The sequence below is a fragment of the Heterocephalus glaber genome, unplaced genomic scaffold, assembly GCF_053883595.1.
Source record: "Heterocephalus glaber isolate CG9 unplaced genomic scaffold, H.glaber_assembly_v1.0 deba00001569, whole genome shotgun sequence".
In the NCBI taxonomy this organism is placed as follows: Eukaryota; Metazoa; Chordata; class Mammalia; order Rodentia; family Bathyergidae; genus Heterocephalus; species Heterocephalus glaber.
The window spans coordinates 11,717,827-11,744,319 of NW_028258354.1; the positions used below are offsets into that span (position 1 = coordinate 11,717,827).

Consider the following 26,493-nt stretch of genomic DNA (forward strand, 5'->3'; position numbering starts at 1 on the left):
AGTTTTAATTTTCTCCTTTGTTAAAGCTACACATTTTTCAGTTCTAAAGTTAAATCTATGTATTGCTAATAATAGGGAAATGATGAAAAAATTACTTAATTTTCACTTTAATTGTAAACATTTTTCATCTCTGCTAATCTGCATTTATAAGTGTTATAGTGGCTTTAACTTTGAACATCAATGTAAATTTAATACGTGGGAATCTAGCTGCAATAACATTTTTTGCCTAACAGCATTTCTAAATGAGGGAATGGGGTTCATTTAACCTAATAAGTGAATATTCTTTGTAATAAAAGTATAAATATAACTAATTTATAAACTTGCTGATCACTTGTCCTAGCTGAAGATTTAATTTCTCTTTGGCCTGTAAACTCAGTCCAATTTCTTTCCACATTTATAATTTCAAGAGTCACATCTGCATGGACTTATGTTAAAGCAAATTTATAGGCTGTCACAGTGAACTTCTATGCTACTATGTTTTCATGAGGTAACCCAATTTCCAGGTGAAAATGGAACTTTATCATATTACTTATTTATTTATTTTTTTGGTATTGAACCCAGGGCTTTATGTATGCTAGGCAAGTGCTTTACCACTGAGCTACAACCTTGTCCTTTTTTAGAAATCTTATTTTGAGACAGGGTCTCATGAAATGAGCCAAGCTGGGCTCACACTTGCAATCTTCCTGCCTTATCCTCCTGAAATATGGGATTATAGGCTTGTGCCACTGGGCCCAGTTCATGTTATTTTTTTGTACCATATTCTTTTGACCTAATATAAAAGAAGACATGAAAAGAACAGTTTGTTCTTCAAAAGAGAAGTATGAAAATGCAAAGGGCATATGAACCAAAACATGCTTTCAAAAACAAAGGTATAGTCAAGAATTGGGAATTGTGCTCATAATTCAGTTTAGGCTGCTCTTTCTCATTCTGCATAATAGGAGGTGGTACAAGTTTAAATAACCAGCTGATACTTAAGCATTCTGCTTTTTTTTGAAAGTGCATAAAAAGGAATCAATTGCTAACATATTAATTTAAATTTTATAGGATTGTCCATGTCCAGATCCTTTAACTGTGCTCTGAAGCTAAAATTCATGCCAGGTAATACTATGATGTTTATAAATTAAAACTAATATTTTTCTTTAATATTGTCTTTGCAGATTCACAAACATTAGATTCACATAAGATATCCACACATGCAACCGAGAAGCAAAACAATATAAAGATGAATAATCATTTTAGAATCGCAAGAGTTTCACCCAGTTATGCCATTCACATTCCTTATGGTGACTTGGGGACCTCATATGACATCAAAATAAAAATGAGACTTTTGCCACTTTACTTTTTACAGCTTGAACAATTTAAAAGAACATAAAAGGAAATAGTCTAGGACTTCCCAGACTAAAATGTGAAAACTTTCAGCAAATTCATTGCTTTTATTAAAAGAATTCACCAGGAGTTCAGCTCTTCCACTCCATCTAACTTGTCCTTGAATTCATATGAAGTTAATATGGACTCAGGATTTGCAATTAACAGTAAAGTACTATGTAGTATTTTGCCTGCTTATCAGAGACTGGCCTTTTTCACCAGCTGCATTGTTGTCTACTTTAAAGGCAAAACAAAATAAAAATAAAATTTCCTCTTATGTTCCTCTTAAGGGTCAAATTAATTTGTATACCAGGTAAAATGAAAACATGCCAAAGAAACCTTTCTAAAGCAACTAAGAGGATGAGATGCGCCACTGCTGGGAGACTTAGCTCGCTCCTCAGCGCTTTGGTGGGAGACAGGAACAGTCAGGGTTAGCAGGAGCAATGGCAAAAGCCACAAGTCAGTAAGCTTGGGGGTGGGAATGGGGAATAATACTTTCAACGGCACTGGATAAAATCAAATTGCTGTCCAGAAGGCAAGGGGGGAGGGAAGGCAGCTTCACAAGCAAAAATATAAACATAAAGGGTAGCTACCAAGAGAGTCATGTTTCTCAAAGACACACGCCTGTCAGCTTTCTCCTGTGGAAAGGGGTTAAAGCTTTTAAATGAACTGGTGTGATCAATGCAAACTCAAAAGGACCAAAAAAATGAATGTAGAAACAAGAACAGTAAGTGATGGAGTGGTGGCTACCTCAAGTTCTCGCAGAATTCCTGACTGTCCACAGGTTTCTAAATCCTCCAGTGCCTGAGACCAGAAGTTCTCCTCTTGCTCAGCCTCTGCACTGTCCGAAGCTCCTGCAAAACTGTCATCAAGAAACATAGTCTGGGTTAAGGACTTGCCAAATGTAATTTTTCCCCCTGTATCTAGAATCTCTCTCCTTTATCTCCTACAAAGAAGAGAAAGAGATTCACTTTGGATCTGTCTTTCATCCAAATGTGGCCTCCAAGTAAAGCCAGCTCCAAGGTGAGGATCCTTTAGGAAATGCAGTGTCATGAGGAATGAAAGGAAGGTCCATCCATTGTCCTACTGACTGAATTTCAGGTTATTCATGGCTACTGCTGGGTGAGCCGCATCAACATGGCTGTGTTGGGATGGACTGAAAATACATTTCAGTTGCTTATCTACAGGAAAATATGAATCTCTTAGAGAAAAATATTTTCTCCACTTATTATAAAGAATATTATAAATAAATTAAGTGCTATCACTTTTTATACATTTCTTTTAAAATATTTTGAGAAGAAAATGCTAAGACATACTTATTCATTAAAACTCTAGGACTCTTGATGTATTTTAAAAAAAAACATAGAATTTAATGTGAAACTGCCTTTCAAAGGCAAGGAGCAGAATCTGGCTGTCCCAGAGTGAGCACTTTCCTGAGGGTTACCATTGTTGCATTAAGGTTGCCCCGACTCTTTTCTGTTGTATGGTAGTACTTGGCTATTACTGGTCAGGCAAAAGTTTTAGCACCTTGCCGTGTGACCATTATGGATGACTATGGTGGCTTCAAGAAGCTATGCCAAACATATGTACTACTGGAAGTAGAGAAGCTCAGCTCTTGCCCAGATGACCATGAAGTCACCTTGGACAGGGAAGCAGCAGATGGAAACCTTACCCACTGGCTGTGGACCGGTCCCAGCCTTCATTACTCAGCCCTCCATCTGGGTAAGTCTGGCTTCGTGACTTGGGGACCGGGGACAAGCTGCCTCTCTGTTTCGGACTCCTCCAGTCATAGGTATTGAAATTGTATCCTGGGGCCTGAAAACTGGTGCCTAAAACATAAACAAAGTGTTAGGACTAGGCTTGAACATTATGTCATCCATTGAGAAATGACATTGTTGGCTGGTAGAGGGATCAAACAGCAATAGCATCAACAACAATAACAACAATGACCATGCATGCAGTGAGTGTTCATCATGCACCAGGACTGCACTAGATGTTTTATTTACATCACTTATTTATTCTTCATAACTAACTCTGAAAGTAGGTGCCATTACTATTTGCATTTTACAGATGATTTAAAGGTTTGGAACAGTGGTTCCAATACCTAAGGCTATTTGCACTTTGCTTAGGAGGGTCAGTTTTCAGATCCTCAACTTCCATATGCACTTAGACTCCGGACTGATGCAGCTGACACAGGGCCGGGGACCGATATGTGCCAATCCCCTTTCTCACCTCCCCTTTCACAATTGAACTCCTGCCACATTACAAATGAAAGACACATTTCTCATCCATGTCAAACCTCTGAAGGTACTTGGCCCTGAGAAATAAAAAATTTCAGCTGCCAGATCAAGGGATAATTTGGGAAAGCCTTGTTCTTATGAGAAAGTCTCCAAGAAACAGGGTCTTATTTAAACCAGGCAAACACATGATAAAGCCTCTTCTCTCTCTGTCTGTCTTCAGAAGTATGAAGGATGTGTCAGAGCAAGGAGGCTGATGCATTATTATGTTTATTTGAATTGCAAAATGAACACTGACTTTTTTCTGACAAGAAGTTAAGTCTGATTAGCTTGATGGGTGAAAATGAGAAATGGCTTTGCCAATTAGGTTACATAATGGACATTTTCTATGAGTTTGAGCTAAGTCTATGGCACCAAGATTTTAATAGAAATATATTTAATGTATATTTCAAACAAAGTAGGTATTTAAATTTGAAGAGAAAACATTTATAAAATAACTTTAAATATGTGATGATGCATGCAGTTTTTCAAAATTTTGAGGACTCAAAAGGGAGAACAGAGGTTTGGTTATAGGTCTGATTGCATAGCCTGTACTGTGACCATCTCACATTGCTTCATCCACCTCATAAGGTTGTGCATGTGCGTGTGTGTGTCTGTGCGTTTATATGTGTGAACTGGATTGCAATACAACGTATATTTCTTATTGTGTTTAAAATACTTACTACAGAAAATGGGCTGGGGTTCCCATTTTCAGATATAATTAAATGGCCTGATGACATAAGACGACTCTGTCTCCATGACATACCTTCTTTATCCTCCCCATTTACTCTTCCTCCACTTGTCACTGGACCTTATTATAATGCTACCCTGTCTACTAGTTAGATCCCAGGGAAAACAGGCATTCCAAAGGGTAATCCTTTCTGTTCCAAGAAATTAGGGCAAGGCTCACCACCACATGATGGAAACATTCCTTCTGTTGTAGGATACCAAGGAGTAGAAACTCTTGGGGGCAGAGGAAATATTTGCAGCTCAATAGCTCAGTCTCTTTTTCTCAGATAACTGTAGGAGAATGATTAGCCATTTGCGAAGAAGTCATATGTTGAATTCAGGAAACATACATGAATCTTCTCTTGAAAGGGACTGACTGGATAATACTAGACTTTATCCTGGCTCTCTTTGATGGGCTATTGATTTTCTCCTTCCAAACCAAACTGAGCAACCCCAAATATGTGAAGCCTCACTTCTTCTGATACCAAAAGAGTAAAAGGAAGTTGATACCTAACTTTCATCAACTGGCTTTAGCCAGAGTCTCAGTATGTAGTCCAGGCTAGCCTCAACTTGTGGCAACCCTTTTGCTTCAGCCTCCCAAGTTCTGGGATTACAGGCATGTGCCACCACACCTGGCTCACAAACTTTTAAAAAGCCAGATGCTCACTGGTGGTGTCTCCTGAGTGGGTGTCCTTTTCTGATAAGCATTAACCTGTATGACCATCACATTCCTTGGGGGTAATTTCAGCATGCTTTGGACTAGGAAGATGAATTTTTATTTCATTTATTTATTTATTTGGTACGGGCGATCGAATTCGAGACCTTGCACTTGTGAGGCAGGTGGCAGAACCACTGAGCTAAAACCCCAGCCCAGAAGAGGAATTTTTAAATTTTCTTTCTAATCACTGTTTCTCAGTAGTTCTTGGTGACTTAGGCAAGAGTCTAAGGGTGGGGCCGAGCAGATGTACAGCACCATTACTAGGAAGACGCTTACCTCACAAGGCATGTGTATTCATAACAAGGATACCTTATCTTAAGAAGTACTATAAAATGATTACTGGATTACCCCAGAGCAGAGAAAGAAAAGGGGATAAGATTCAAATCTTTCGCTAAGGTGTAAATGTAGAAGAATTGGGTCTGGTTCCAGCACTTCCCTAGTTCATGCTATGCTGACCCAAAGATACAAAGAGGAAAAGACATAGGTTCAAGTCTCAGCTCTGCCACTTCCTTGGCATCCTGGGCCAAAGACTTTCAATCTGAAATGAGGATAAAGATGTATACCTTACTGGGTTGATATAAGAATTAAGGAGAATAAACATACACAAACCTTTATGAAAGTGCCTAGAGCTCTGGACGGTTTCAAGGATCATAGACATCCATTGCTGTTCATTTACTAAGCCTTTCAGCTTCTCCAGATCTCAGTTTCCTTATCTATGATGCGGGGAGGCTAGGAAAGGAGGTGAGCCCAGCATTACTAATTCAGTGAACATGTGGGGGGCCTCTTAAGGGCTGGCTGCCATAGAGGGACTTAAATGCAAAGATAAATAAAGCTAGGTTCCTGTCCCCAAATGCTGCAGAGCTTAGAGTAGGGATGGAAAAAAGAGGATGAGAAAGAGGCCTAGAGTTCTAATGGCCTGTGAAAGTCTTATCCTTTTAGTGTGAATAAATGACATGGAAGAACAGAGAACTGTTAGGGGTTAGAAGGTCATGAACGGTGACATGTACATTTGGACTTAAATAATACTTCAACATTTACTAGGTCGCAGAATCAGTGAGAATGCCATCAAGTAGAAGAGGGAGACTGGCAAAGATGAAGTCCTGGTAAATGCTGCTCCCCACCCTCAATTCCATCATTGGGTTCCTGCTCCTGAGGAGGGAAGAGAACTCAGGAATACCCTGGTCCCTCTTGCTGGCTGTGTGTATCCTCCCAGTCTTCTGGAGCAAAGGGATTTGACTATCTGGTCAGTTTTGGAAAAAAGCATTGGCTTGTGCATTCAGCCCCTTCCCAGCTTTCTCTTGGCTCATTCTAAGAGTGGATCCCCAAGGATGGAAGTTATGTGTTAAGCACAGTAAAGTGGAAATATTAAAAATGATCCCTAATAAGATTGTGGAGTTATACATCAAGACTGAAATGCTTACAGCTTTATAATTTAAATCACTATACTTTTAGGATTTTTAGTTCTATTCAGCTGAACCAAACCCAATTGAGTTTGCTCTATAAGAACTGACTTTTCTCTCTCTTTAAATCCTAATGTCTGTACTTGGGTTGGGAATAGGGAATAATCCTGATTTTGGCTGCAGACCAATCTAGTTTTTTTAGAAAAAAATTTTTTTAAAATTAAATTCAGATATTTTATTTTATTTATTTTATTTTTTTCCCCATTAAATTTATTGGTACATTTTAGGTATAAAATACAGTTACATTCATCATAGGGATCTTGTACCATTACTTGAGTATCTTGGTTCTTATTTTTTTCCCCCTTCCCTTGCCCTCCCTTCACCCCCTCCACCCTTCTCTATTTGCAAAGACTGTGTTTCCATTTTTTTCCTTTTCTAATATTTTTTCTTTTCCCTTCTTTCCTTTCCCCTACCCCTCCCACTTCCCCTGCTCCTTTAGACCATTCCTTCCTGTTACACAATATCAATTACACATTTTTAAAATTAAAATATCAAGACCTAGGAGACATTACCACAGATTTTACAGAATTTAAAAGGATATAGAAAGCATATTACAAAAATCTTTTTTGAAATAAATTTGACAACTTCTAAGAAGTACCTTGGAAGACAAATTAATGAAACTAACTCTGGAGGAAATATAAAATTTGAATAGCACCTATTAAAAAAGTATATTCCTAGCTTGTAAACCTACCTATATGTCAACAACAGGCTCATATACATTTTAACTGATAAATTATATCAAACATTTAAAGCAGAAGAAAGAAGGAACACTTCTCCCCTCATTTTAGGGAATCAGCATTGTGCTAATCCTAAAACTGAATAAAGATAATAGAAGAAAAAAGTATGAACATAGATAGAAATTTGTTTAACAAAACAAACTATTGGAAGTCAGATCTGGCAGGATGTAGAAAGTGGTTTTGTTGTAGGGATGGCAGTGTTGGTTCAGCATTGGAAGATCCACCCCCAAAAGTCATCATTTTAACAGAGGAAAGGAAAAAGCCATATGATCCTGTCATTAGTTGGAGAAAAAGTATTGGACTAAATTCCACAGCTGTTCATGGTAAGAGCTATCAGGAGAATAGAAGTAGAATAGAAACTTCTCAACAGATTAAAGACATGTACTCCATACTTCCAGTGAGAACACCTTATATGAATGAAAAAGATATAATGCTTTCTCCTTAAGGTGGGGAACAAAGGCAGATATGCTTACTCTTCATCTGTCCATTAAACTTTGAAACATAGGCCCAAACCAAAATAGTCTGGCAATAAAATGACACAACTAGGATAGGACTGGCAAGGTAGAAGCAAGATCTTTATATGCAGATGAAATGATCATCTACAGAGAAAATACTAAAAAATCTCCAGGAGTCCCTAGAACTTGTATTTGAATTTAGCAGGATTAGAAAACACAAGTTATATATAAAAATTCAGGTCTGTGTATACTTGCTATAAATGAAGAATTGGATATTGCAATTTAAAAGTTATGTAGGAGTACAAAGGACCTAGAAAAGTAAAAAGAAAAAAAAAACAGTGCTGGAAGATGTTTAGTACCTAATTTTAAGAGTTCTTCTAAAGCTACAGTAATCAAGGCAGTGTTGGTGTAAGGAAAGACATATAGATCACTGGAATAAAACAGATTCTAGAAATAGAACCACACATATATGGTCCACTGAGTTTTGAAAGATTATTTAACATTAACATTTTATAGACTATAAACTCAATTCAAGAGCTGAGGAAAAGATAGTGTTTTCAGCAAATGGCACTAGAACACCTGGTATCCCTATATAAACAATTAACCTTGGGCCGAGGATTTAGCTCAGTGGCTCTGCTGCCTGCCTCGCAAGTGGAAGGACCTGAGTTCGATCCCCAGTACCAAAAAAGAAAAAAAAAGAAAAAAAATTAACTTCAACTCTTTATTCGCCTACATAAAGATAACTTGAAAGGATCTATGAACCTAAATATGAAAGACTAAAACTATAAAACTAAGAAATTATAAGGGAAAATGTTTATGAATGTAGGGTAGGCAAGAACTACCTAGGATACAAAAAACATGATGTATAAAAGAAAAAAATTGATAAATGAGATTCCATCAAAATTTAGAACTTTAAATGACATCATTAAAATGAAAAGTAGTCCTTAAACAGACCATATTTACAATGCATATAACCTATGACCAGAATATATAAAGAACACTTACAGCTCATTAATAGACAACCCAATTAAAAAGTAGACATAAGAAGATGATAAAAAGCCAGTATAGCACAAGGAAAGGTGTGTAACTCTAGAATCAGAAAAATACTAATTGGTACAATAACAAGATTGAATTATACTCTCATTAGGGAGATGAAGTTTTAAAAAAGTTTTTAAAAGTTTTAAAAGCCTTGTCATGACTTTTTCTTTTTGTTGGATTCTCCCCCTTTGTGTTTAATTTGTCACACCCAATGGATTCATTCTGCTGGGCTTCCTGGGGTTGTGATCGTCATTGTCTTTTCCTAGGATATTGTCTAAAATTTTTTGGAGTGCTGCTTAGGTATTCATGAAATTCCTGAGGTGCTCTATATCGTGAAAGTATCTTATTTCTCCATCAATTTTAAAAGATAGTTTTGCAGGGTACATCAATCTGGGTTGGAGGCTGTTTTCCTTTGGGGCTTGAAATACATCACTCCAAGCTCTTCTTGCCTTGAGGGTTTGCACTGAGAAGTCTGCTGTGATTCTGATGGGCTTTACTTTGTATGTGATTTGTTTCTTTTCTCTCACTGCTTGTAGAATTTTGTTCCTCTGTTGGGTTTCTGGAATTCTAACTATTATATGCCTGTGTGTAGATTTTTTTTGATCAAGGCTAGCTGGAGTCCTATATGCCTCACTTACCTGTATGTCAAGTTCTTTTCCCCACTTTGGGAAGTTTTCTGCCCTCACTTCTGTGAACAGTCTTTTTATGTCATCTGCACTCTCTCCTCTTTCTTCATTGACTCCATCAGTCTTATATTATTCTTCTTTGCATCATCTAGCAGCTGCTGGATTGATTTCTCGTGGTCCCTTGCAATTTTAAAGCAATTTTTCTTTTCCTGGTCACTATTTGCAATCTTATCTTCTGTATCTGAAATTCTGTCCTCGCATTGGTTCATTCTGCTGCATAGACTTTTGATGGAGATTTTAATCTCCTGGAAACCTGTTTGCATCTGTTTTATGGATTCCATTTGTTTCCCATGTTGGGATTCCATCATGTTCCTCAGCTCCTCTATTTTTTTATTTATGTCCTCTCTAGATTTATTAATCATGTCTTGTACTATGAGTACAATCTTTGCTGTTACCTGAGAAATTATTTCTGACTTCATTTTTCCCAGATCCTCTTTTGTTGCCAGTTCAGAGAGTCCAGGTGGTTGAGTATCAGATTGTTCCATCTTGTTTCCCTTTGGGGTTGCTGTAGGTGATCTGGAAGTCTGTTTTTGAGTCTTGTTTATGTGTCTTCTCATTTCCACGGGGGGGCGGTGGTGGTTTCTGGTGCCTGTGCAGCTCATCTTCTCTGCCCTAGGAGCATGGAATGGCGGCAGGGGAGCCTCCCTCCGGGTACTGGGACTCGCTCACCTTCTCTGCCCTGGGAGCATGGAATGGCAGCAGGGGAGCCTCCCTCCGGGTGCTGGGACTGGCTCCAAATTCAGATATTTTAATTCATAGCTAACTCCACTTCTCATTTCTCAACAGATTTAGACTGAATAATGGAAAGGGTGGATTAATATATTCAAACACCTAATGCTATCAAGGTACCAAGGATCAGTGCTTTCTGAGAGAATTCTAAGTGAGTAGTTCAGGGTATATAAAGTCAAGGGTGCTGTCAGGAAGACTAGAATACAAAGGACCTTGTACTTTAAACTAAGTACCTATCACTTATCCTGTAAAAATAGAGAGCAGGAAAAGAGGTTTCTTGTTTGAAGTATTATGAAAAATCAACTGTCAAAAATGCAATTATACTTCAATTTTATTGAATGACAATGTAAACACATGTAATTATAATACATGTATGATATTGGAAGCTACATTTTATTTATTTATTTATTTATTTATTTATTTATCTATCTTGTACTGGGGATTGAACTCTGGACCTTGCCCTACACCCCTGCCCTACATTTTAAATTAAAATTGAAAAACAAATTGAAAACATTACTTTTTAAAAACACATATCCTAAGTAATTTCTTTGAACTAGAACTGAAAATATTTATCTTTTTTCTCTTTCTTTCATTTTTGATTTTAATATCTGGTTGTATACCTTGTGCCATAATGTGAGGAAATGCTTAATTTTAGTAATTTGCATAATGGAAAATAGATCTTTACAATATAAATGGTTTTTAAAGTGGAGAAAACCTTGGTATGATAGTTTTTATTTTTAGGTTAAGTAAATCTTAAATATTTGTAATATTCAGATTTTCTCTACTAATACAGATTAGTGTCTTCTATTTGTAGCTCTTAAATACTCAGTTGGAATGTAGGAAAGCAAACTAAACAATGTTGGCTCATAGTCATAAAGTTTGAAATCAGAGCATGATTTTGGAATTTTTTTATACAATATGATGACATTCATCATTGGAAATTTCTACCTTTACATGATATATCTTGGTTCTTATTCTTTTCCCCATTCCTCTGTCCTCCCCTCAACCCCTTCACCTTCTCCCCAATTAACAAAGACTTTGTTTCAGGTTTTGCCTTTTCTCATATTTATTCCTTTCCCTTCTTTTCTTTCTCCTTCCTCTCTGGACCTTTTCTTCCTATTTCATATTATCTATTATACATTTTGATCCTCATTTACAAGTTCAGTTTCTCACACCAGAGAAACTATTTGGTATTTACACAAGTGTGTCCTATTTATTTCACTTAAGAGTATGGCCTCAATGTGCATCCATTTAGCTATAAATGTCTCTAGTTTTCTCATTCTTTATGGCTGAGTAGTACCCATGTTTATAGTGGTACAGTTTATAATAGCTAAAATTTGGAAACAGCCTAATTGCCCATCAACTGATGACTGGATCAAGAAGATTTTTTTTTTTATAAATTGGAATTTACTCTTTAACTCTACAATTATGAGGCTGTAGCTCTCACTGTTACTTTCATTTTTGGGAAGTGATTTTAGTATAGGAAAATGGGCTAGATAATTCACTGCCAAATTTGTTTCCCCAAGATAGAACTTCGTTAAAAATGAGAAGATGAAATCATACTGTTCTGTCACTATTTCTAATTGTTCTTGCCAATAAAAATATTCCAAGTGTTTAGTTGACCTCTAGTTTTAAATGACAGAGCTAAGATAGTTCAAATTTCTCTCAGAAACCACCCCAAAATGATGACCACACCATTCAAACCCCTTCCTTGTGATCCAAATCTCATGTTCAACTAGAGTATTTCTGTAACTGCAAACTATAAGACACAGGAAAAGATGTTCAATTCAGTAAGTGACCATGGGTGCAGTCACTAAGATGGTGGCTGTAGGAAGCTAGAAGAAGACAGCAATGGGCACACATTGCAAAGAGGAACTAGTTACTCATAGCAAGGCCATGGCGTGAGGTAAAACCACAACAGTGTTTGTAATACTACAACACATTGTATAGCTGGTGGCAAGAAGTGGCCTGGACCCCATTTGACATCAGGTTTGACTGAGGGACAGCACATGCAATGGACCTGCCTCAGCCTGCAGGAAGTGCTTTACCAGCAAGGCAGGCAGCAGTGGGGAATTCTGCACTGTTAGTAGGCCAGGTGCTGCTGTCTGCTGTCTGCGAGAAGAGCTCCTTTGCACATGTAACACTGAAATGGGCTAGGTTTTGCAAGCCTGGACACAGCCTGGGCTTGTCTTTCTCACAACCTCTAGAATATTTCCAGCTCAGGGAGAATTCATTGAACACAGTGAAGAACAATAATTTAAAAAGAACTGGCATATGATGTATGTCAAGTTAATACTGTACAAAGTTCAACAAAGAAAACAGTAGTGGATGAAAGATGCTCATAAGAAAAAAGACTGCATGATAAATATGACCAAATAGATCACCTCAAAATTTTAAAAACATACACCAAAGCCATCATTCTATAAAACTAGAGATCAAAGCAGAAATATAAGAACTCAGGGGAAATCGGGCAGGCTAATGAGAGGAGATGAAATAAGAGCATGCAGAGATCAGAGATAAATTAAAGGAAAAATAAAACTGTACCGATGGGGAAGATACTGTTGCATCTCATGCTCTGTGTTGCTCCCTGAATGCAGTGAGTTCTACTGTCTAACTACATTTAAATAAAGCTGGGCTCTGTACAGGTTGGTGTCTTTTATCAATTTTTGTCCTCCTTACAAAACCCACAAGAAAACATGGAAATTAATTACACTTTCAATTCAAATAAAAAAGAAACAAAATCTAAAAGAAACTGAGTAAAAGAATTAAGCTTAAGGGCAAATTTTATGTAAAAAGATCCAGAATGGAATTAATAAATGGAACTAGAATTTTTTTTTTTGGAAAAGCCCTAAAACTATTACCAATTCAATCATAGAAAATAATAATAATACAAATTTACCAATTAAGAAAAAATTTTGGAGATGTAATTTTAGAAGTTGAGAAGATAAAAAGAGTTAAACAAGACATTACTTAATTATATACAAATATATTTATAAAATTGAATAAAAACAGAGATCTTTTTTTGAGAGAACAGAAATGATCTAAATGACCCCCAAAGAGAGAAGAATCAGAATCATAACTACCAGTGTTGAGAGGCCAGAATTACAGAGAACACAAGAGGTAACTGTCCATGAGAATGGCAGAGCCCAAGCACCACCCATTTGTCAGTCTCTTCTTGGACTGACCTCTTCTCCATTCAAGTAGAGCAATCCATGTCTTCTCATGGTTAGCAGAAGGAATAGATAAGACCCAAGGGACCAAAAGCATAAGATCTGGATAAGGCAGAAGGACATAAGGTAGTAAGGAGTAAGAGAATGGGGAGGGGAAGAAGTTGTCCCAGAGGCCAGCTAGGAAACATCTGCATCTTATAGCTACACAACAATATCTAAGATCATCCCTAAACACAGTTCTCCTTTACCCATCAGCTTTGATCCAGTCATTCTAATTCTATTTTCATTAGCTAAGTAATACTCAGCACTGCTGGTAGTTGTTTGCTTGTCAGCTGACTGACCTTTTAGCTAGGTAACTTCTTCTATGAGAACAGTGGCTCTGGATCTGTGGTCCAACAGTGTTGACCTTATATTGTGCCAGTTATTACATATTTGATGAGTAAAGTGAAGAAGTTTGACATTCTAGAGAAGCAGCAAGAACTACAAGGAATATGCCTGCAGAGACATTGATTCTTGGCCCAAAGAGGCCCATGTGCATCATGGAGGTGCATTATCCTACTGGGAATGGGCAACTGTAGCACACATAAAGAAAGTAGTGAGGATGTGCAGATCTTCCTGGGACAGAAGACAGAGCTTCTGAGAGTTGGCTGAGGACATAAGCTATATCCCTTCACATCATATTTAATAAGCGGATAAAAAGGTAATGCCTCACTTCTAAAAAATCAACTATACACAGAATCTGGAGAGATCTGTTTTAACTTTGTATTACCAGTAAAAAAAAAAAGTAAGATAGACTGTGAGATACTGGTAAACAGTAAGGTCAAAATGATGACTATGATCCTTATGTTAACATAGGCTGTGTTGATAGGTTCTACTATGTTCAAGGAGGAAGGTGGCAGCGTTTCTGTGTTCTAGGCTGTCAGAATATTGTGTGACTTTGTTTTCTGAGCGCTCTTGTTTAGTAGTTATAGAGTTACATTCAAAGAGAATCAACTCATTTTCAGAAGAGAATCCCACAGGATGATAAAGATACCAAAAAATGTAGGTTAGAAAGGAACAATGGAAAGAACTGAGGCTATTTTGCTTAGAGAAAGAAAGACTCAAAAGGGAAATGAAAGCTGTCTTCAAACATCTGAAGGGCTGTCAAGTGTCAGCTTCAGTCTGGTTCTGAATCGCCTTGAGGGTAAAAGCAGGGCTAATAGGCAGAAGCTCTGGGCAGATAGATTTAAGCTCAATACAGGTGAGAACTTTTGAGCTGTCAGAGCGATGTGGCAATGGAGGCCTGTCTCCGTAGCTAGAGAGAAACCTGTCACCTCAGGCACTCACTTCCGGCTTGCTCGTATGTAGCGAGGCAGGGTACAACTCCAGGGGCTGTACTGGCTATCAGCCTGGCTGACTTCTACATCCTCCCCTCACACTGCAAGCCTTGATCAACACTGGCCTTCAATTCAGGGCTGTTACAAGAGTCACCGGAGATTACTTATATGAAAGTGCTTACTAAACTCAGATGTGTTTTACAAACACAAGAGACTGTTACAGTTTTTTTTTTTCACTTTGGAGAACTTCCATTCTGTCCCATCTCTATCTCTACTTACCTCTTAGCTTCATCAGTCTCATGAAGATTTCTAATTTGTAAATGCCAAATATAATATTATTATAACTACTATTCAAATTTTTGAAATGCTTCATACATAATACATGGTTCTTCATCTTTTACTAATAAGGGCCTATTTTAGTATGCTAATCATGCTCTTGCTCCTATGGAGTAAAGGGCTGGAAGAGCTAAGTTCTTATGTGTCACTGTAGGGGGCAGAATCCATTAATATTAATAGCATCCTCACAAAAATTTTGTGTGTAACCAAAATGTCTCCACATTAATAAAGAGACAATAAACAAACATTAATTCAAATTAATGCATCTGCTTTGATAGTATTTGACTTGTGTCCTTTCTCCAGTGTCCTTTGCGGCCTATCAATTTTCAGGCAATGAAAATGTCAGTCTTTGGGCGGCAGAGCTAACTTGTCACAAGGCATTATGACCTGGAAAAATTAATTGCCAGAAAAATGAAAGCCCCAGTTCTCTTTTAGGTGTTCAAAATATTTTTTCCATCAAACTCCAGTATCAACTCTAATAGGTAATAAAATGACATTTCTGAGATATCTTTTCCTTTCCATTTTTTTTCTACATCACAGGACATAACAGTGACAGAACGAAGGCAGACAGAGAGAAGAAAACTAGGAAAACCAGGATGGGAACAAACTGGATTCAGTGTCTCCTAAAAGTACAGTTAACAGCTCCAAAGCAACCTTCACACCCAAACATATGTTCTCCAAGCTGTTTGTTTATGTATTCTAGTTTTTATTGACAGTCAAAATGACATGAAGAAAAACCTTGTATACACATTCATGTACTGTGGTTACAGTTCTCTAATAATGAGAACGAAGGTCAACCTCTTCAAGTTTCACTATAGAGACAGGAGTGGGTAAAAATAAATGGGGCCACAAATCATTAGCTAATCCCTCAAGCCTCAGATCTCCCTAATCAATTTTGTGAAAAACTTGCTGAAAAATAAGATAATGGGACTTGTCTCCAGTGTATGGTTGGCCCGGTTGGCCCCATACCAATTGAAGCTTAAAGACAAGAGCAGCATTGAAAACTTGGCCATCAGGAAGATCCAACAGTGGCCTGTGAGTGTTTTGACTTTTCACCACTGAGAAGCAGGAAATGCAAGGTCAGCCAAGTGAAGGGTTTCAATATGCTCAGTGCGGTGGCGTTGAAACAGACACAGCTTAAATAAAAACATTCTCCTCATGAATGAGGGGGTGAACCTTTGAGAAACATGAGCTTCAACTATGTTTTCCAAAGTGGGGACATACCTTGATTCCCATAGCTTGCCTCTATTCCGGAGCCATCCCACGAGTCCACTGCACTGTCCACGCTGGGCACTGTGGAGGGATACATGTCGGAGAGCTTGCCTGGCTTCTGTGCCAGAGATGAGTCCTCTTCCACATCTCCCAGGTCACTCAAGTGGCTGGGGATGGGGAACTTCTTGGGACTTGATGCTGACTGGGCTTTACAGACAGGAAAGGAGGTTAAGTATCAGAGTAAACTGAAATAAAAAGATACTCAACTATTCTGTGGCAGGAGACTCATTTCCTTAGAAACATGCATGTAGACAATAGCACATCCTTTTGGTCAAGGACACACACTGACAGTACTTAACTGAGGCTCTTGACCCACTCACCATCTGTCTGTTTCTTAATTTTCAAGGTGACAGTCTCTCCTGCCATCTGTAACAAATGGATGGCTTCACTCAGAGGCTTCCCTTTCAAGCTGCTGCTGTTAATGGCTAGGATTCGATCTCCTATGTGGATTGCGCCAGTTCTGAAAAACCAAATAGGAACAGGAAAGCAGGATCAATTCCCTGACATACTTTACATATTCATAACAATAAAGACTTGGCAAGCATCTCTACAAGTCACTTCTAGCTTTCTCCTGGGCAATGTTATAAGATAACTACATCTGTTGTGAACTACTTTTTAATTTCAAATAAAATTAGAAAAATTGTCTTAATTAGTTTTTAAAATGGACTTGGGTATTTTTTAAATTGCAAGTAAGTGGAGTCATTTGGTAACCCTCTTAAAAGTCCAAAGGAAATGAACTGTGATGACCAACCAATATCAAGGAACATTCCTTCAATAGGCTTAAAATGTTGAACACAATCAGTATCCAGCTCACCAGAAGTGAGGTTCAGGGAGATGAGGGTGTACCCCAGACCCTGGTGCAGGGTGTCTCCTGTTGATGATCATTCCAGGGACTAAAAAATGATGAACATAAGGATCAATCAGTGCTATTTTAAAATCCATCTCTGCCACCTACCAGCTGTGTGACCTGGGTACCTTTATTTTAACTTCTGGATGTCAATTTCTCTTCATTACAATGGGGAAAATCACAGGGAAGTCCTAAGAATTAAATAGGAACACATATATAAAGGGCTTGACATACCATAGGCTTTCCCCCTTCTCTTCCCATCCAATCTGAACTAGTACACTGGTATTTACAGTTCTGCTGTTTACTGGATCTGTCTTCAGTGGGAAGCACTGGATGGGCAAGGAGTCAATCCACAGCAGAGCAGCTCAGGGTGGTATGAAAACTCAGGTGTACATCCTGGATGAAGGCTATAGAGTTGGAATTCCATGCACCAGCTGCTGGTTCAACTGGGTCGCTTTAAATCCAGTGGGTAAAGGAATTTACCCAACCCACAGGACTACTGATGACTACTGTGACTACAGCTTGTGTCTGGGACAATGGCAGCTGTGCTGAGCTGAGTAACTGGGCAACAGAGGTGACTCAGTGGCATACACTTTGGGAGAGGCTGCTTAGCAAGTCTGCCATTGGATCTACTATTAAGGGCCTCCCATAAATTGTTTCATTCTTTCATAGTCTTAGTTTATAAAAGATCTAGGTTGTAAGTCATAAACACTTCACTGAATTAGATCAATATTAATCTGTCATATAACAGATATTTAGGACCAAAGGACACCTGAAGAATATGCTATCCTAGATGTCTTTGCTAATATGAGAATGTCAAATTCCAGCAGAGTAATATTTTCTGAGTTATCTTAGTCCCCTTTCCCTTTAGATGATGATACTGGATAAGTTGAATTTTAAGGTACAAGGGATTTGAATGTCTTTATAAGGTGTGGTAAAAAAACAAGAGTGAATATTGACTGCCATCCAACAAAAAGGGAGGCTTGTAAAATCATTATGTCATGTCCTCATCCACCTTATTCACTAGATCAGGCACTGTGAGAATTCTGGCTCTTCCTCAAAGCAAAGTGACCATGAAAGATAAATGTTTTGAAGTGACTCAGGACATCAAAGCAGCCAAGAGGGTACAACTAAAGACACTCACAAAGGAGGACTTCCAGAACTGCTTCAGAAGGTGGCAAGAATGATGGGATAAGTACATTCAAATTGAAGGGGAAGATTTTGAGGGGGATTCACGTGAATGTGTCTTTTATTGTAGTACATTTAAATAAAAAAGCATTCACTGTAGTTTTCAATCACAGTTTGCACCTTGCAATTTTTGAATACTATGTCTCTATTTTGCAAACCACTGTCTTCAAATGTCAGTGTGAATGATGCAATTGCATTCTTTTTTTTTTATGGAAGAGATTCTTTTATTATACAGGTGCTTCAGAGACAACCAAACTCCATCTGTAGTCTCTTATTCCACAGGAACCAGGGCTTGGGGTGGGGAAAGCGGTGAGATCAGTGGATTAATCACCAGCACTGTTATCATCATTGCCAGAAAGGTCGAGGACAGACACCATGGAATCAGAGGGCTTGCTGGCAATTTTATCTGTATGGTTCTGCATCTTCTTCTTATTTTTCAGGTCGGATGCCAGAACCTGGCCCTGTTGCAGAGGGTATGTCTCTATAATCCTCTGCAGAACTGGATGGCAGTCCACTGAGCTGACCTCTCCAACACTACTGTTCTTGGAGTGGTGGTGGTCCACATTGCATTTAGCCCACCCCACCTGATAACGGTTTGGATTGGTGCGATACCCTGTAAAGTCTCCACTCTGATATATGGTGGTTTTATTTTCAATGGCATCTGCTATTTTCATCACTGGAGAATGCAGCCTCTTGATCTCCATTACAAGTGGGTCTGTGTCACCTAACAGCTCCTCAGACTCTCCTGTGGCCAAGCATTCCATGGCATCTTCATTGGCCTGCTCAGTATCCTCAATGTCAAAGACCTCAGTCATCTCCTTAACAATCTCAGCACTGAGATGGGTAGGCAGAGTGTGTGTAGGTGGTGGTGGTATATAGAAGCTATGATCTTCCCACTCACCCAGTCAGCCAAGACAGCTTCAGCAGCCTGCTCCTGACTATACAAGCCTCCCTTTTTCTTCTTCCCCAAGCGGTGGGCCACTGCAGTCAGAAACTGCTCAATGGTCTGGAACCCAGACACACCATAATAGTTGGAAATCTCCAGATTGCAGCGCTGCAAAATAGTCTCCACTAGGGTCATAGGGTCTGCCAGCTTCTGAACATGGTTGCAGTTGCGCAGGATGGTGCCCACCTCTGAGTTGGGTCCTGGGACAATGCCTGGGGCATCCGGCAGCCTGATAAACTTGTCCAAGTAGACCTCCTGCATGAATTTGGTGATCCCAGGAACAGCTCCCACACTGCATGCATGGCCACGCTTCAGGCTATTGATCAAGCTACTCTTCCTAACATTGGGAAGTCCCACAACACCCACACAAATGTGGGTACACACTTCACCCAGGCGGCAATAGTTTCCCAGAACCCTCATGAGGTTTTCAGCTCCAAAGCAGGATTTGCTTTTCAGTAGTGATTCAGGGGCCTGGTCCACTGGGACACTACACTGATTCAAGTTTTTGACCTGATGCTGGGTGATGGCCTTGAAAGCCACAGTTAGCAGCTCATTCCTAAGGTAATCTAGCCATTTCTCCACAACCTCCTTGGGAACAAGGTCAATTTTGTTCAAAACCAGGACCAGCTTCTTATTGCCTTTTGCCTGAAAAAGAGCCTCTTCCATTTGGAAACATCGGCAGCCCAATGGGTCTCTGGCATCCAGGACTTCCAGAATCACATCAGAGTATTCTACCACTTTGCGAAACTCCCTGTAATAAGCCTTTCTTGTGCCCTCGTCATCCAACTGAGGAAACATATTTAATTCCTGCATAACTTCCTCGTGTTCAAACTCCTCCTGGCGTTTCAGGACATCCTGACAGTAGCTCTCAATGGTCCTGTGTTTATGTCTCTCTTGCTCTCGCTTGCTGCTTCTCCCTTATCTCCTCAATCCTCTTCTTTAATGCCACGTCCCGGCTGGTGTGATCATTGCAGTGAACAAAACGGGAAGTGGAAGATACTCTGGCGGTTGCTTTCTTTCCATTTTGCTTTGTAGGCTTCTTGCAGCCTTTGGAACCTTTACCTGGGTTTTTATTTTTGTGTCTAAACTTCATCATGATGGTCAACCAGCTTGGAAACAGGTAAGTTCAAATATGCCCACTTTCTTCCTACACCCTCAGCGGAGATCTGAGAGGAGAGAGTAGTGTAATGGCGGAAGAGAGGCACGCGAGTCCCTAGGCTCAGACTTCCGGATCCCAGCCTCGAGGCAGGCACAAGGCTCCGCCTACTGTGCTTCCTCTTCGGGGCTGGGCTTCGCTTTGTAATTGCATTCTTGAGCTAGGTCATTGGAGAAAAGATCTGGTTATAGGATTTGTTATGTGAGCAACAGCATATCTCAGACAGAAATACAGTTCAGTGGAAGGTGAGAATGGGTGGAGTGTGTGTATCATCCACACAAGTATTGTTAAGGGTGCTCATTACACTTTGCTTCCCATAATCTTTGAAGACAAAGCCTGTGTTATCCTCTTCTAAAAATACGGTAGCTAAGCACAGCATCTGCCAGGTGGTTCAGAGGTTCAGCAAATGTTTGCAGAATTGAATCAGACAAGCCATTTAACTTCCCTGAATTTTAGTCTGCTCTTCTCAAAATGGGCACAATATAAATCTACTTCTAGTCAACTGTCAACTGTGGTCAGTTTATACATTTCTAGAGAGTAATATCAATGTTAAACACATGGCATCTTTTATTGCCTGTAAGATGCTCCTCAGAGTCAAGTTGGAGTTGTTTTTTTTTTAAAGTTTTATCATTTATTTATTTATTTTCTTTCTTTTGGTACCAGGGATCGAACTCAGGACCTTGCACTTGCAAGGCAAGCAGTGGCACCACTAAGCTAAATCACCGGCCCCTTCAAGTTGGAGTTTTGTCTTAGAGTTCTCAGGCTATACAATCAGTCCTTTGAACAGATTTAAAAGTTAATAGATAAGGAAACAGGAGATGGAGGTATGTTCTTACATGGCTATGAAGAAGAGAGCACCTCTCAGACACAGGTAATTATAGCAGTTTCTTCAAATTTTACCTTTCAGCTAATCCCCCTTTAGTGAGGCTTGAAATGATTATTGGATCAAATGGTTCTTCAGTTCCTGAAATTGTGATGCCAAGAGGTCCCCCATAGCGCTTCAGCTCCACAGTGTAAATAATTGCTCCAGAACTTTCTTGCTCATCTGTAATAAATGCCAGAGAGTCACAACCAATTTCTTTGGAAGAAGCAAAATAATAAGTTCACATATACAGTATGAAATTCACCTGTTTTATGATATGTAGTACTGACCATGCTTTATCAGAGCTGTTTTTAATGATGTTACTCTAGAATGTTTTCTTTCCAGATGATGATTAAGAAGCTAATAAAAACAATGGTGCCAGGTACCACAACAGTAACAGAACTTTGCTGTTTTCTGGGTATTTTTCTTTTCTTTTCTTTCTTTTCCTTTCTTTCTTTCTTTCTTTCTTTAAATGGAGTGTGCTGAATATCTATAATTTTGTTCAGATGACTGCAGAACCTGGAAAAGCTGTTGCTGCTATTGATGTATAACATACTGCTATTATTGGTCTTTTTATGTAAATATAAATATATACATATATGTATATATACATAAAATTTGAATTTTTGGAAACTTTAACTGTGCTGTCAACTTTGGAAAAAGTTATCCCAGTTTACTGTGTTGAGTTTGGCACTGTTCAGAAATTAACATCCATATTGATCTAGAAATGTTAAACTTAATTTTTTTTTCATTTGTACAGGGGTAATGTACTGCATTGAATATGTAAGGGCTTATCTACTTGGGTTTGATTACAGAAACTAATAAAGTATTCTGTAAATAAAAAAAATTCAAAACATCGCTATCACCATCACAGAAATTTTATGTCTCAGAAATAAATATTTTGGGTAAGTGGCATTTCCTTAATAGGCTCTTATATTCTCACAGACGGGTAGAGTCATCAATGCCAGGGAAGGAGGGTGCTGCCTAATAACGTGTGTTTTAAAGCTCTGCATTAACCACCCAGCTGGAGCTGCAGGACTTTTACACTAGTCCATGCCTAGTGCAGTGCTTGGCTAGCATTTTGATAATATGTGATAAATACCTGTGGAATAAGCACATGGCTGAATAGGTAATAAGGGAGGAGAGAGTCACTCAGTATCAAAGGGGAAACTGGGCTTTGGAATTTGCATTTTTAGGCTTTACCCATAAAATAACTTTTACTATAGGAAAGCTGATTTTGCTCAGGCTTGGTTCAAATGATGACACATGGTTATGTGATACTTAGAGAAATTAGCATGAAGACAATAGCAGGAAACCTAGAATCCTTTACATATTGTTCCTCTACTGATAGTGTCTTCAAATGGGAGCCCTACTTCTGACTTCTGGGGTATTAAGACAGGGTTGAATGATTATCTTTCCTCTGGTCTTGAGAATAAGAGTCACTGTAAGCTATGTAGCATATACCAGGCTGCCACACTGTCATGTACTGATGTTGGCTATTTCACATTAGTACAAAAGAAGACATTTTTGAATGTAGTCTACCTCAATGATTGGCCAGAAAGATGTTATCTACCACCTTCAGCATGATGGGTGCTGTGACTGAGTCAGGGTTGTATTATGAAGTCTCTGAATTAGAAGGATTATATTTGCTTCTGGCAGGATTAAAATTCCTGAGCATTTCTTGTTTTATTCCCTGGCTCAGAGCTGTGAATGGTTAAGGAGCTGTTTCATTTCTGCACCTCAGGGTACAATGAAATGGTCCAGTAGCTACTTTAAGAAAACAGCTTTTACAGTCAGACTATATCATAGTGAAACATTAACAAAGCCACATTTTTTTGCAATAAGCAGCTGTTCATTTATGATATGAAACCCTAAAATAAAGCAAAGAAAAGTTTAACAATTCAATTATCTGTGTGTGTAGTAAAGAATTAGGGTGGATATAAAATGAAAGGTCCATACAGAAATGTGGAAAGCATTTACTTTCCTTCTGGGCATAGGTTGGGAGTCCTGGAATGCAGTTATCACCTCCACTTCCCGATTGCCCTACTCTTCACAAGCTCCATACATTGATAATTACAGACCACACAGGGCAATGGTTAAATCAACATCTTAGGGCATAAAAATCTTCAATATTAGATTCCAAATTATATTAGCAACTGAGAATCCTCCACATGGAACCTAACATAGCTCTGATAATCCACAAATTTCTTCCAGCTTGCTGGCTACGGGCTACATGGCCAATAGGCTGGCCGCAGTTTGCTCAGGGCACCCCTGAAGCATCTGGATTCAGGGTAATCAAATAATGATCAAAGGCTATATTTTTCTACAGTAGAACATTTGGTCATGCCTCAGAGTTGGCTTTGATCTAAATGAATAGGGTATTATTGGATAGATTATGGGTACTTTAAAGCCTGTGTCAATAGCTGTATTCTGGATAAAATTTTGGATTAGTGTCTAGTAACCCTTGGCATACTTAATATTAGCTATTGCTGGGTCCTCCGCTGGCCATTCTATGTGGGTGTGTATGCCATCGGGAGGACCTCGATCCTTTAATGCACTCCATCTAAGGTAAGTATGAGCACAAACTTGTCAGTGGGCACCAGGTGTTCTGAATTTGGGTATCAGCTTTTTATGGGATTTGGGGGAAATAAAAATTGCCCAGTACTTCAAGACCTAGGAATATGTGGGAAGTTTCAGTTGAAACTTTATTCCAGAAAAAACAAACACTGGTCATGGGAAGGCGAACTTGGCTGCAGTCCCACTTGCTGGGAGAAAGGTGAGACCTGTTTCTGGTTAACTAGCTCATTCTTCAGTCAACCCAGAGTGAGCACTCTGTTAGTTGGGGGGGAATTCTGTACCTTGCATCACAAAAATGACAAAACAACACTAGAGATGGACTGGAGGGATTTAGGACTGTCAGTCACAGGCCACCTTATGTGGGAACAGTTTTTATTAGGCATCTAAGGAACCACTCCAACTAGAAGGCAATTGTTAGGCCCTCAGTTAGTTAAGATAGTGGTACAGAGGTAAATCAAGAAGAGGGCAGCACGTTAAGGAAGAATGAAACATTCTTGTGACTAGATGGGGCGGACCCTGGATAAAGTGGTGCTGCATTTAGATTAGGCCAGATATGAAGCTGATTTCCAATTTCTTCAACAAATAAATTGCCAGAAACAAAAATGAAGAAAGGGGAGATTTAAGAGACATTATAATCAAAAGAAAAATAGGTCTTTTGGGATCTTAATTTAAACTAGCTTTTTCTTTTAAATAAAGTGCACACATTTTCTTCCTCATTTGTTTAGATGTACATATATATGAAAATCAGAATCACATTTCTGGGAAATGTGAAGTCTAATATTTGATGATGTAATTATTGATAATATTTTCAAATGTGATGATGTTATTTAGTTATGTGTTTAAAAAGAGTATCTTTTAGGGACTTATTATATTATTAATATTTATAAGAAGCAACAGGATACCTGTAATTTCTGGTAGAATGGAGAAAGTAGACTGAGCCTATAAATAAGACTGGTCATCAGTTAATAATTGTTGGCCCTGGGTGTTACATGATTCACTACAGTATTTTTTTCTCCTTTTGCACAGACTTGAAATTTCATGTTTTTTAAAAAAATAATATTAATCCTCTCAAAAAAGCATATGTGGATTCCTTGAATAAACAGATATTTAAGCAGTCCGGTTTCCTTCTTTAAGCTGGTGATGGTGGTGATGGCTGCCTGACCAGGGTCTCATGTACACCATCTGCCCATCTGGCTTCAAGGCAAGGTTCCCAGGCTTTCCCGCACTTCTCACTGCCACTGGCTCTCGAGGAGGCCCAGTCTTGGCTCTATCCAGTTTTTCATAGCAAGGGTTTCCTTCCACATGATTCTCCTAATTGTGATTCAGCCATTGCCCTTTCCCCACGTCTGTTTTCACCAGTGATACCAACACACAATTCCATTTCTTTTCTTCCCAGAATATTTTAAAAGCATAAACAAGAATACGTTACTGGCTTCTTTTTTTTTTTACTTTCATCTTAAAGATTTTTATCTGCTCCTCAGTTCTTTAACAATGAAACACAACCTCTTTGCAAGAGCTGAGTGGGAGCCTCTTCTCTCTCCAGTCACACCATCCTTTCTTGGCCCAATCCAATCTCCTAATTTTCTCATAACAGAATCACTGCAGTTCTTTCCAGAGCACATTTCTTAACATTTTCAATCTTTGCACATGCTGCTCCCACGGATAGACATCTTTCTTCTATTTGTTTTCCTGGAGAATTTCTCCTCTTTCTACAAAACTTGGCTCAGATGTATTTCAGGGCACATTTCTGCTCAGTTGGGTCTAGGTGCCTTTCCCGTGATGCCTGACAGCTCCTGTGCATTCTTTTAATGTTTCTCAACTTTTAATTTTCATTCTTGCCCCCCCACCCCGACCAAGAAGAAAAGTTAAATTTAAGTTCTCCTGGATGAGAGGAATTAAATTTTAAGGAGTAAGATTGACTTAGGTAGGGTTGAGATTCAGAGGGCCACAACAAACCGTCAGCATGGAATATTTAGGATTCTTTGCTCCCGAGAACCAGTTTCTGCTCTCGTTGAGAATGCGTGTTCAACATATACTTTTCACTCCTTTGCTTTTTGCAGTACTGGAGAGTGAATTGAACTCAGGGTCTTTACACTGAGCTCATCCTCAGGCCCTTTTTATTTTGAAACAGGGTCTTGCTAAAGAGCTCAGTTGTCCATGCTTGGGTCAAATTCACAATTCGCCTGTGTTGGCCTCCCAAAGTGCTGAGATTACAAGTTCCAGCTTTTGCTCTGTATTTAATGATCTCTTTTCTTGTGTCTCTCATGAGAATAGGATTATCTTGAAAACGGATTTTTACCTTCATATCCTAATAGCCAAGAACTATGTCTGGCAGCAGAGATATCAGTACATGCTTGAGATTAGTGGAAGGATGAATGTTAATGTGCAGTCTGGCCACCAGCAAGAGATCTGGAGGGGAGTTCTGTGAGTCAACTCCCCTGCTATGCCAAGGTCTAGTGGTCTTCTCCAAGACAGGTAATACAAAGCCAATCTGGCTCACTGAAAGTGAAACTAAGACCTGGGTTGCCATTGCAGGGACCAATAAACCTAGAATTTCTTCCCTCCACCATTCCAAGAGTATTGACTCAGCTTCAGGCTAAACTTCCAATTCCATCTGCCTTCTTGCGCTA

General features: G+C 38.9%; 1 protein-coding gene and 1 pseudogene across 17 annotated transcripts in view; both read right to left on the reverse strand.

The window, feature by feature from the left end:
• Nucleotides 1–26,493, reverse strand: part of Grip1 (glutamate receptor interacting protein 1) — a 661,025-nt gene that overhangs the window by 23,877 nt on the left and 610,655 nt on the right. For 11 of the 17 annotated variants that reach the window (XR_015443415.1, XM_087192377.1, XM_087192373.1 and 8 more), the window contains 6 exons: nucleotides 21,325–21,469; nucleotides 16,608–16,747; nucleotides 16,240–16,434; nucleotides 3,038–3,194; nucleotides 2,116–2,227; nucleotides 1,959–2,003 (listed from right to left, as the gene is read on the reverse strand). Coding sequence is in view for 16 of the 17 variants with exons in the window: in XM_087192377.1 (XP_087048503.1) it covers nucleotides 1,959–2,003; nucleotides 2,116–2,227; nucleotides 3,038–3,194; nucleotides 16,240–16,434; nucleotides 16,608–16,747; nucleotides 21,325–21,469 (794 nt within the window). In the remaining variant the exon portion in view is untranslated. The remainder of the gene's footprint in view (nucleotides 1–1,958; nucleotides 2,004–2,115; nucleotides 2,228–3,037; nucleotides 3,195–16,239; nucleotides 16,435–16,607; nucleotides 16,748–21,324; nucleotides 21,470–26,493) is intronic. The other 6 variants (XM_087192381.1, XM_021241552.2, XM_087192372.1 and 3 more) reach the window with 1 other exon arrangement.
• Nucleotides 16,754–21,318, reverse strand: LOC101702712 (guanine nucleotide-binding protein-like 3-like protein pseudogene; annotated as a pseudogene).